General features: G+C 41.2%; 1 protein-coding gene and 1 long non-coding RNA gene across 2 annotated transcripts in view; both read right to left on the reverse strand.

Moving 5' to 3' along the window:
* Positions 1-6,536, reverse strand: part of LOC103365551 (H-2 class II histocompatibility antigen, E-B beta chain-like) — an 8,659-nt gene extending 2,123 nt beyond the window's left edge. The window contains exons 1-3 of the mRNA XM_008293015.1: positions 6,357-6,536; positions 4,585-4,881; positions 3,103-3,216 (exon numbers count right to left, since the gene is read on the reverse strand). Of these exons, the coding sequence (XP_008291237.1) occupies positions 3,103-3,216; positions 4,585-4,881; positions 6,357-6,411 (466 nt within the window). The 5' untranslated portion in view covers positions 6,412-6,536. The remainder of the gene's footprint in view (positions 1-3,102; positions 3,217-4,584; positions 4,882-6,356) is intronic.
* LOC103365541 (uncharacterized) lies at positions 2,561-3,034 on the reverse strand. The gene is made up of 2 exons (XR_520618.1): positions 2,968-3,034; positions 2,561-2,880 (listed from the first exon to the last, which is right to left on the reverse strand). It is a non-coding gene; the product is annotated as an uncharacterized LOC103365541 (long non-coding RNA).
* Positions 6,537-12,869: the final 6,333 nt, after the last annotated feature.

Genomic DNA, 12,869 nt, shown 5'->3' on the forward strand with positions numbered 1-12,869 from the left:
ATGGAACAGGAACCTTTGGAGATAAAAGCCTGATGATTCTGTATAATATATAACAACCCAGCTACAGGCCGTCCTACCAGCATGGCTTGAGGAATGTCAAGACCGGTTCGGTAACTTGGTTTTCACTGAAATATGTAAACAGTTAAATTGATTGTGATGACATTTTTATGCTCATGTCTGCACAATTTGTAAAAACAACATCTGCTTGAGGGCTGCATGTTAGAATTGTCACCGTAAATGTGTTAGAATATGTCTACATATGAGCTGCAAGCATCACTGACTCTTGTTTAATAACTGAATAAAAATATATACTGTATACAGTCGTGAATAAAAGTGTGCACACACTTGCAAAGACCATGTACATCACAGCAGTCCTGAGTTTCCGATTGCTCTTGTAACTGAATTTTCTATGATCAAAACATAGAAACACATTCGTCTTTGCAAAGAAAAACAATCATGCATTTTGGTCCTTTTACAGATTTATTGTCTGGAAATATGACAAAATCTGGTCAAAAATATACGTACAGCAACTTAAATGATCAACGTTGGTGATGCAGAAAACTGTTCATCAAACTGTCTTCATCTCATAGCTTCTTAGCTTCTCAGGAGTGGCTGTGATTGACCACAACTGGTGACTCCTCTGAGCCTGTGCACCTTTCGACCAGGTTTTTACAAGTGTACGTACACTTTTGTTCACATTTTAATATCTTTACAACCATGCTGACAGATAAAGTTCACAGGCTTCTGAGAGTCAACACCTTTGATTGCTCAGGTCACTGAAGACAAAAACAGAGACATGGTTCTAACTTGCTGCTCTAGCAGGATCTGGCAGAACGTTCTGCTTACATGTTAAGGTCATTGCTTAAAGTGCAACACTGTGCACTTGATCCTTCAGCCTTAGAAGAAAGTGCACATACAAAATGCACATACTGCACATATAGTGCATGTAAGAGGTCAAAATGAGTTACTCACCCATCATGGATGGAGACAAAAGCCACAGTAACAGCAGGTACTTGGAGCACTTCATGTTGAAAACAAAGTGGGATCAGGCTGTTGAGGAATTCTCAGCCGACTGATGTGCAGTTTGCACACAAGTTCTTCCTTTCAGCTTGCGTCATGCACCGAACCTGTTCACTCTGATTCTTGTGCTGCCTATTCACTATTTACAGCAGGGGTTTTCCCAAATTTTTGCAAACCACCAAGTTGCAACCATAGATGCATGCGGAAAGATATTTACCAATCAGAGAAAGCTGATTAGGAAATCATTTGACCAGATGCAAAATTGCAGCATTTCAATAGCTTGTCTGATATTGGTCCAAGTCACATTCCGGCATTCACAGGGATGTTTTGTTGAGTTTGGAAAGTCACTAAAAAACGGTTAATTTATTGAGAATCAAAACTTATATAAATACGTTTGAGCAGTCCAGATGTTAAAAAAACAAACATTCAGAGAACGCGGTGAGCAAACACCAGCGAGAACGAGGAAGTACACTGCAAACTGTGAAAAGTTGATCTTATTAAAATGAATTTAGGAAACCGGTTGAACTCAAAACAGGTAAGTAAATATAGCCATTAGTCTTCTTTACTTCATTTCTACTTGTAAAGTTTGCTTAAAATTTAGCTGTACTTACTTAATTTTGTGAACTTAAAAATAGCGTAATAGTGTAATGAATTTAATCTGTTCAAGTGTTAGAAACTTAAATAATAATGATCATAATAATTGATCAGATTTATTAGGCGCTATTCAAGACACTCAAAGACACTTTACACAATCAATTATTCATTCACACACATTCATCCTGGTGGTGGTAGCTACCATTGTAGCCACAGCTGCCCTGGGGCAGACTGACAGAGGCCTGGCTGCCATTCTGCCTCCAACCACCACCTCAAACAATCCATTCATCCGCATTCACACCAGGCAAGGTGGGTGAAGTGTCTTGCCCAAGGACACAACGACCAAGGCTAGAGGCCCTTGCATCTTCTGGCTGGCCCCTCTGGAGGCTAGAGGCCCTTGCATCTTCTGGCTGGACCCTCTGGAGGCTGGAGGCCCTTGCACCTTCTGGCTGGTCCCTCTGGAGGCTAGAGGCCCTTGCGTCTTCTGGCTGGTCCCTCTCTAGGCTAGAGGCCATTGCGTCTTCTGGCTAGACCCTCTGGCACTTAGAGGCCCTTGGGTCTTCTAGCTGGCCTTCATTGTTATGGCAGGAGTTAGAAGAGCTGGAACAGGGGAAGGGGGGTGTGGTGAAGGGGAGGCCATCATTCCAATCATGCTCTGTTTGCATAACTTCTGCATATGCATTGAGGTCACTATTGTTGCCGGTGACATGTTTGTGAGTTCTATGACCACATTAAACAAAGTTGAGTAATTGAAAATATATATATCAATACTAGACAGCTTAAACATGATGTGTACCAAAATCTATGTCCTATCTTTATGTTAACATACTTTACTAACCTCTTGTTTGGGAGCTTTCTTGCTGCCATCCTCTTCTCTTGGCCCAATCAGGAAGTAAACAGCTCTGGTCATGTGACATTTTACAGTAAACATGTGATACTGCACATATTTCATTGAGACCCTTTATTATTTCCATATCTGCTGGAAATACATTGATAGATCATTCAGGAACATTTTTATAGCCTTTGAAATGAAACATTTTTTTACGGTCACTATTGTGACCAGTGGGATACACACACAAATATACAATTAAGCTTTTGAAGATGAAAATGTTCACATCACTGACTGACTTTAGAGGACATTAGAAATGTCTGGACGGCTTTTCCTCCAGTACCGAGTCAGACCCAAAGAAACAAATATGGCTCCCAAAATCAAAGCACAGACTCCACCAGCTACAAAGCTCCTTGTTGACTGATCCAAGGACGAGTCTGCAACAAAAGAACAAGAAAAATGTAGATTAATTGTGTAAAGTACAAACACTAATAACACTGAACATGCATTATGAAAATCCTCACCCCAGGAACAAATCTTGGGCTCCTTGAGGCTGGCGTGGTCCACCGTGCAGCTGACCTTGTCCTTCCCNAAGTGAAATGAATAACGTAATATTTCAATCAAATAAACCCTGTCTCCCCCCTTGAAGTGGAACGTACTTGGCGTTCCCTGATTGGCAGCTCTGGTGTAAAAGCCTGGTGCTTCACCGGGTGCCATCTTCTGCTCAAAGCCGGCCTGACGATCCCAGCAGCAGAAGCCTGGATACTCCAGCACTGGTAAGATAAAGAAAAGATTAATACAATTATAAAAAACAATGCTGAGTGTACAGAAGTTAACTAAATGTGTCTGTGAAGATTCTCAGTCATCCAGGTCGTGGTTATTCTCGTAGATTAATCGTAGCAACTGCTTGAGTTCCACCTCTCATCCAAGAGGCTTCATCAGTTCTGACTGACTAGTTGGGAGTTCCACCTGCATCTTAAGGCCAAAGGACACTCATTTGAAAACAATGTACAGATTTTGGCCTGCAGGGAGGACAGCTGGTTTGAAAGAGAGGGGTGAAAGAAGTCATCTAACTGGAAGGACCATCCCTCAACAGAGGTGGAGGTCTGAGGCGTCACCTCTCACCTGTTTACAATTCCGTCCTAAGAACTCTCCCCAGGAAGATGAAACCACATCCACAGCGAGCCACAAAAGACTCTAACGAACCCCTTTGTAGCAGGGGTAGTACTAATTACTCACATAACGAGGGGGAGGAGCAACAAACCCCCAAACTCAGGTGTTAATGTCTCCTTAAGGATAAAAGTATCTGGAACTCCCAACTAGTCAGTCAGAGCTGATGAAGCCTCTTGGATGAGAGGTGGAACGTCTTCAAGGAACTCAAACAAGTCCAATTGTTACGATTAAGCTACGAGAATAACTAAATATGCATGCTACAGATGGAACTTAAGTGCTTCAACAAATGCTAAATAAACCACAAGTGTGATGTTGACATAAAAAAATGTTGTTTATGTGTTTTTGTGTGTTCAATATGAGAGTCACAGTGTTTTATGGGGTTATCGACTTTTACGATTGGATGGCTGCAAGAATACCGGGACTCTACATGAAGAAAACTGTCAAACCTTGAGTCGAGTATAAAGGTTTGTATCAGCTGCCAGAAGGGAAACCATCTCAGCAGCACTCANATATATATATACACACACACACATATATATATATATATACATGCACAATGAAGTGATTTTGATGAAATATGACAAGTTTAGGCTCAGATCTGGTTACGTTTCGTGAGTGATCAACACAACATGATTAGTTCAAGGTCAAAACATGTTGATTCTCTTTGCTTTTACTAGTTTTCGGTCATTTTGTTGATTTGTTTCACGACACCATGCTTTTTAAATCCCTCTGTGGGTTTTGGGCTTCAGAGGGTTAAAGTTCTTTCTTATTGATTTAAATCTTCACATTTGCTCATTAGCCCTGTGATAGACTGGTTACCTGTCCAGGTGAACCTGCCTTCGCCCTAAATCGGCTGGGATAGGCTCCAGCTCCCTGCAACCCTATTGAGGATTAAACGGTGTGTAGATAATGGATGGATGGATGGACATTTGCTCATTATCACTATCAATGCATTTAGGCGGTGTTTCAATATTTACCCATGTATTCTTCAGTTATGTTGTATATCAACTCAACATTGTTGACACATATCAGATCTCGCTCCACTATCCTCTGTAGAAAGTCTTGCTTGACATTCTGCTCCAAAGCTGTGATGACTCCAGCTGGGGTAAAGCCCGTCCACTTCCCCACTGTGCTGTTGTACTGCATTGTAAACTCCTTGTTAAAATACCAGTCGACCAGATACTCCACTTGCTCTTTATCTCTGGAGTGCATGGAACACCTATGGTCAGTATACATGAAGTAGCCATCTTCATCAGCAGAACAATCTGAAGGGTAAAGAAGAAGGTTTACTCTCATTGTGTTTAATGTGCAGATATAACATGTTTTCTCATATCCTCAGTTCCTTCACATGCAGAATATTGGCCATGTCCATCACATCTGGATCAATCCACCTTAAATCAGGTTGTTCTGGGCTCTTTTGTCACCATTATCCATCTCTTCCATTTGTCATCAGTGTTCCTCCTGCGGCCACGTCCAGGGAGGTCGGCTACAGTCCCATGGATCTTAAATGTCTGAATAATATGTGCAGCTGTAGTCACAGGAGCATCAAGCTGCTTGGAGATGGTCTCATATCCTTTACCTTTAACATGCTTGTCTATAATTTTCTTTCTAATCTCCTGAGACACCTCTCTCCTTGGCTTTGTCTGGTCCATGTTCAGTGTGGTCCACACCATGTCACCAAACAGCACAGTGACCACCTGTAACCCTATAAACAGGCCGACTGACTGATTACACGTCTGTAGACACCTGTGATGCTAATTAGAGGACACACCTTGATTGAACATGTCCCTATGGTCACATTATTTTCAGTCTTTTCTAGGGGTACCATCATCTTTGTCCAGGCCTAAAAATGATTCTGTTGAACCACGAGTCAGAAGCAATGTCGGATTTTCATTTCTAAATTTTCATAGAATTTTTTATGTATTATTACTTTTGTCAGATTCATTTTCTGACAAATTTCTGACAAGATTTTCTACAATAGAAATCACTGACGACAAAAACAGAGACGTGCTTTCTAACTTGCTGCTCTAGCGGGATCTGGCAGAACGTTCTGTCACCCCAAGAGAACGTTAAAAATAACACCAAAAGACAAAACTAACGGGGCAACAGCAAGCGGAAGACGTCTTGGTAACCAGCATCTTACATAACAAAAATCAAGAAACTACCAAACTGTAAAAATTCTCTTGTGAAGCAAAGAAAGGAATCCAGAATTTGAAGTACAAAAGTATCAGCAGCAAAATGTAAGAAATTCATAATAGCTCAACAAACCAGAGAATGACTGCTGTCACTGTGCTGTACTGAACAATAATGTGTTTAGATTTTGACAGTATTTTGATGTTTTATCGAGGTGGAGCTGACTTAACTATTTTATACCATAGACAGTATATTTTATGGTAATATATCAAACTTCATAAGGTGATAAATATATATGTATAATTCTAAATCTTAGAATTAACTTTATCCTAATTTTAGTGAACGTAGTGAAGTAGAAAGCCCTGCATATTCTCTGTAGTGAAGGAGAAGAACAAAAAAGACTGAACTGGACATGATAAGTACTTAAGAAGAAGTGAAATCAACAGCAGCTACACGATTGAAAACGCTTCATTTTGTTAACATGTTAAGGTCATTGCTTAAAGTGCAACACTGTGCACTTGATCCTAAAGCCTCAGAAGAAAATGCACATACAAAATGCACATACTGCACATATAGTGCACGTAAAAAGTCAAAATGAGTTACTCACCCATCATGGATGGAGACAAAAGCCACAGTAACAGCAGGTACTTGAAGCGTTTCATGTTGAAAACAAAGTGGGATAAGGCTGTTGAGGAATTCTCAGCCGACTGATGTGCAGTTTGCACACGAGTTCTTCCTTTCAGCTTGCGTCACTGACCCTGTTCACTCTGATTCTTGTGCTGCCTATTCACTATTTACAGCAGGGGTTTTCCCAAATCCGCTTTTGCAAACCACCAGTTTGCAACCATCGATGCGGAAAGATATTTACCAATCAGAGAAAGCTGATTAGGAAATCATTTGACCAGATGCACCTGCAAAATTGAAGCACTTCAATAGCTTGTGTGATATTGGTCCAAGTCACATTCTGGCATTCACAGGGATGTTCTGTTGCATTAAAGCAGTAAATTTATTGAGAATCAAAACTTATATAAAAATGTTTGAGCAGTCCAGATGCTAAAAAAAACATTCAGATAACGCGGTGACCAAACAGCAGCAAGAACGAGGAAGTAAAAGTCATGGAGCATGAGCGATCACGCTTCTTCTTTTTCTCTTTCAAATCAAAGACACAGACAGTTAATAATTTTCTAGCACAGAGCTGCTCTCTTTCGTTGTTTTCTCCCCATTTTTCCCCCTTTTATCGGTCCACATTCTGACGTGGCAGACAATAACACTTGATCAGAAGGAAAATTAAATCAATACAAGCATGTAAAATCAGATGAAGAAAGGCAGCTACATGATCTGAAATCAACAGATTCAATCCTTCTTGTGCCTCTGTCAGTGTAAGGTTTGTTCACATTTTTTGCACAGTAACTCTCCAACCTTTACAATTCTACAATTTAGTTTAGCAGACGTACATCTGAGAGCAGAGGTAAATGTCTTTTTCATCAAGTTCATTAAACTAAAGGTGAACCAGTCTACAGCATTACAAATCTTTCTACTTGTTTCTAATCATGGATGCTCATCAGAAATCACCAGATCTTGACTAATGAGTTTCTGTCCCGTAACCACTGCACCCGTCTACTGCACAAGGACACAACCAACGCTGACAAACTAAGGTGCTTCTCCAAACCTTGCCAGGAGTTTTGAGTATCATGCTGCCTCAGAATACTCAGGTCACTGGAGAGCAGGAATCAGGGGAAAGTGAAACAATACACGCCTTTACAAACAAACCTGTCCCAACACGTATGCAACACAGTTGAAAGACATCAGAAACGACCTGGAGGTGACTGAAGTATTTCATTCAAAATGTAAAATAACAAACTCTAGCAAGTGTTAAAAGTGGTTCAACTATTAGCCAAACTGCAGCAGTGAGTCTCTCTAAAGTCCACATGCTAACAGGCTAACAAGCAGCGAATGCTTGTGAGTAGTGATGGGTGTCGAGGAATCCAGGAAGTCTTCTATGAAGGTTTGTTTAGTTAAGGGTGAGTGACTCACTGATAACGTCTGAAGCCTCGCTGGTTCAGGAAGTGGTTTGGGTGTTGCTGTGATTTATAAGCATATATAAAGCGCAATGGATGCCAGCCAAATTTACATTTAGTGTTCATGTTGGAGTTTGCCTGTGACATAGAGGAACTTTCATGTATGGCAGCAAAATAAGTTATGAAATATAATATGCCTGTATACGATGAGATGTGTTCCTACTAAAGGGTTTTCTCCACAGTCGGAGAGGTTATTTCTAAAAAGAGAAGCCAACTGAGTCCAAGCACATTGGAAATAATATTGCTTCCTAATAATAATGAATAAAGTCACCGTCACCCCGTCTTATGGAAACACTGCAACAGTTTGAACATCTCATGTCTTATTGGGTTTATTTAAACATGGACTGAAATCAAACCGGCAAGTTTTTTTTGACATGAACAGACCTCTATTACCCACATGTTGATCAAGAACAGATTAAATGAATGAATGAACTACACAAAACCAAATGTAGTGTTTTTATCTCTGTTCTTTCAGTGATTATTGTCATGCTGACACTGTTTCAGGAAACCAAGAGGCCGTCACAAATAGTTGAAATGACAGAAAACTTCTTGACCAGCAGGAGGATTCCTGTGAGCCTGAAGAAAGAAATGAACCTTTTTTTCTTTTTTTGAGAAACAATTGGATGGAAAGCTTCAAGGCTTCACGAGGCTTCATCTGACCACCACTACTTGTGGGGGACTCAGCTGCAAAGCAAAATGATTCTCAGGGTTTTTTTTCAAACCCACAAAAAAAAAAACAAAGTTACAAAAACAAATTCTGGGCCAGAAAAAGAGCTCAAAGGAAAATAACTTAACTAAAGCTACAGCAACAAAATAACCCAAACACCCAACTCCACCGATCAAATGACTCACAGCTGACCTGACAAATGATGAACAAAAGGGGAAACATATACTGGCAGGTCAGACCAAACTAACACAATAGGGGAACCGTAAAACACCAGCACCGGAACTAACGACAACGACCACAAAACAACACAGTTTGTTCACTTAATCGAAAGACAGAATTTTACACAAACCCAAAATCTCCATCCATCATCTATACATCACTTAATCTTCACTAGGGTCATGGGGGGCTGGAGTCTATCCCAGCTGACTCAGGGTGAAGGCAGGTTCACCTGGACAGGTAACCAGTCTATCACAGGGCTACACTTAGAGACAGACAACCAAGCACACTCACATTCACACCTACAGACAATTTACAATCACCAATTAACCTCAACATGTTTCTGGACTGTGGGAGGAAGCTGGAGAACCCGGAGAGAACCCACACTGAACATGGAGACTCCACGCAGAAAGATCCCGGGTGTCCTCACCGGGACAAGACAAGTGAAATGAATAACGTAATATTTCAATCAAATAAACCCTGTCTCCCCCCTTGAAGTGGCACGTACTTGGCGTTCCCTGATTGGCAGCTCTGGTATAAAAGCCTGGTGCTTCACCGGGTGCCATCTTCTGCTCAAAGCCGGCCAGATGATCCCAGCAGCAGAAGCCTGGATACTCCAGCACTGGTGAGATAAAGAAAAGATTAATACAATTTTAAAAAAACAATGCTGAGCGGACAGAGGTTAACTAAATGTGCATGCTACAGATGGAACTTCAGTGCTTCAACAAATGCTAAATAAACCACGAGTGTGATGTTGACATAAAAAAATGTTGTTTATGTGTTTTTGTGTGTGCAATATGAGAGTCACAGTGTTTTATGGGGTTATCGACTTTTATGGTTGGATGGCTGCACGAGTACCGGGACTCTACATGAAGAAAACTGTCAAACCGTGAGTCGAGTATAAAGGTTTGTATCAGCTGCCAGAAGGGAAACCATCTCAGCAGCACTCAACCAAGCAACTAAACTCTGGCTGGATGGAAGCCACTCTGAAGAAAACACACATGACAGCCTGCTCAGAGTTTGCCAAACAGCATTTTTTAAAGACTCTGAGCGCACGAGGAAAAAGAATCTGTGGAATGATTGGACAAACACTGAGCTAACTGATCATTATGTCTCGTCAACACCAGGTGCTGGCTTCATTTTGCCATCGTAAATTAGAGGGCTAAGGGCAGCTTCATCCATTTTAAAATAAGAACTACAACACAAACAGAAAGCAAAGAAGTCTGAATACTTTCCAAAAAGATCCTCGACTGAGCACACATTTACAGGCAGCAACATCACCACGACTGAAAACTGGTGCTGGGAGGAAAAAGCAGAGCTACTGATGATGTCCTACTTATGTCCTCCTGTCTGGCCCTCAGCTCCTCTGGTTCATTAGAGCATTACAGCTAAACTTCTGAAACAGTCTCTTCTTTCAAATGAACCATCTCTGAGGGTTTAAAACACTCCAAAGTTTCCCATCACCATTAAAAAAACCCTGCGTTCTATTTGCATGGGCTGACTGCTGCTAATAACACGAGTCTGTACGAGATAAAAGTGTGTGAGACAACATTCACAGTCTTTCTCTGAGGAAAAACACGGTTAGTATAAATTGTTGATCCTCTTCATTTTTGTGCATCTTCTCCAGTTTGTAGTGGAGAACTCATTTTTGCTGGATTTATTATTTCTTGGCAAAAGCAAGACAGTTTTTGGTAAAAACAAAGTGTTCACAACATCAGTGTTGCACAATAACCTTCAGACATGTTAAAAACAAGTCAAGTAGCCAGACAGATATGAATTTAAGGCAATGCTGGACTTCATATAAGGTGACAGCAGGAAAACAATGTAAACTGAGTAAACACACAGAATTTACCACACTTGTCTGCTTCACTGGTGGTGAAACCAGGACCTCCACAATAAAACATAGAATAAAATAATACTGGCTGCATAGTAAGTTATTGGCTTCATTGATAATCGAAACCACTATTATTAAAAATAAAGAGGTTGTGTTTGGTCACGTTATATTTTCTGAGTTCATGACTATATTACGTTTTGTATTATTGGTTGCACTCAACAAGCACTGTGATGGACACTTTGTGGACTAGGTGGTTAATCAGTTAATAAAAAGGTCACTTAAAATATTCTTTAGTTGGAAAAGTAGTTGTGCAAACTGTGAATAGAACAATAAGATGCAACTAAAATTGGGGGAAAGTGATATTTCTATACATAATTAACTGTTTATTAGGAGATTGTTACATTTGTTGGTGAAACTATTGGCACAAAGCACACAGTGTCATATAATACAGTAATAATAGGACACACCACATGTTCTACTCATTAAGCAAACTCCCAGTGAATCATGAACAACATTTTAGCAAACCTCAAACTGAATAACTAACAAACCTGTAAAGTGAAGCTTGTAAATGGCTGTTTAACTGCTAGATTTTACCTGATAGCATTACAAATAGAAGATATTTTTTGGCAGACTACGTTTATACTTACAATATTCATAAACCTGCTTTGCATGAGGTAACCTGTCCTTTATTGTGAAGGAGAGAAGCAGCAGGTTCACTTGCATGTGCAATTCTTGCTTTAGTCCACTAGATGTCGCTGTTGACCTTTCAGACAGTAGCACTAAACCAGACGCTCTGCGGGACACACCAGTTAGGATGCTGTGTGGAGATCTACGGTAGAACTCAATAACGACCCAGATGCGGCAGAAACATCAAGTAACTCATGCTGTTGTGCCGACACAAGTGCAGCGTCATGGAACCGTGCTCGTGCAATGTAGAAAATCTGTAGCAAAAATGCTTTTACAAACGTCCCACCGGGAGGAGGCCTCGGGGAAGACCCAGGACACATTGGAGAGATTATGTCTCTCCAATGTGTCCCCCCGGAAGAACTGGAGGTGGTGTGTGCGGATCGGGAAGTCTGGGCGGCTTTGCTAAGGCTGCTGCCTCCGTGACCCGACTCCGGAAGAAGATGGATGGATGGATGGATTTTGGAGCAAAGTTACCAACATGTTTGAGCAGTTTTAAACACATTTTGTATATGCAGCTTATGTTTCAGTGACCAGAGAAACTGGCTCTCATTAGTCATTTAGATAGAGGCCTGGTTTCGTTTGCCTGAAACAGCTCTCTGGGGGCATTGCAGAGATGGCTGCTGAGTGGCAAAGGACTTTGGGACTAACCTCTTGGTACCAACTCACTTTCTGGTTTTCCAATTCAGACCAAAAACGTTTTGGACTCAGGAACTAAAGAAAACACGATAAGAGTCGAAAAGCCACTGAGATGCCAAACTTGTCTCTTCTGTCTACCATCGAAATCAGGCCAAAAACACTCCCCAACATACTTTCTGATGTCTAAGACTCAGCTTCACGTCTCAGTTGCAAACACGAACATCTCTCTGAAGGAGCCAGATGCTGTAAAATCTGCTGTTTGGTGACAGAAACTGAATCAGAGTCGCATACTAATAGATACTTTTTTTTTTAAAAACTTCATTTTCATGCCGTCTCTTTTTCTCTCCAATAAGTTCGTCCATCAAGATGCGTAGTTTTGCTCCTTCACTTTCCTCTTTGACTTTCTGACGCTGCTTTGTAGCTCAAACCACCTGCTCTCTTCACCTCATTACCGCGTCGGTCTCCGCCTGGAGTCGGATGCTGGATGCGATGTGAAGCTCCAGACGAACCTCGCAGAGCTGCAGGAAGAGCAGCACGGAGGTCTTTCTTGTCAGTTACCATGGAAACATAACTCTTAGTTCATTTATAGTAGCGTGGCTGAATTAATGTCTTGCAGCGAGCCTTTCTTTGGAGTTGGTGCTCGTTTCTTGTCGGCGAGCGCATCAAGGTGAATGGCCAGTTTGTGCTGATCTTTCTCGGCTGTTTGAAAAACGAAGGTTATTCTTCATTGAAGCGGCTTCCTGATGTCTCGGTGTCACGTCGCAGCTCTTACAACACTACAAAGGAAGTGTGATGGGAATTCACATTTGCTGACAGAGATTGCAACAACAGAGATAAACTCAATAGAATCTGTAGTGTTGGTGAATGAATGTCTGGTGTAAAACATCCATAGCTTAGCCACTTAGCACAGGTGGTGGCGGGGCGGTGGAGAGGTGAGGTAACACCCCATCACTGGGCTAACACAAGACACGTTAATATGCTCAAGCTCACAGGAAATCTATC

The sequence above is a fragment of the Stegastes partitus genome, unplaced genomic scaffold (genome assembly GCF_000690725.1).
Source record: "Stegastes partitus isolate 25-593 unplaced genomic scaffold, Stegastes_partitus-1.0.2 Scaffold851, whole genome shotgun sequence".
NCBI classification, from domain to species: Eukaryota; Metazoa; Chordata; class Actinopteri; family Pomacentridae; genus Stegastes; species Stegastes partitus.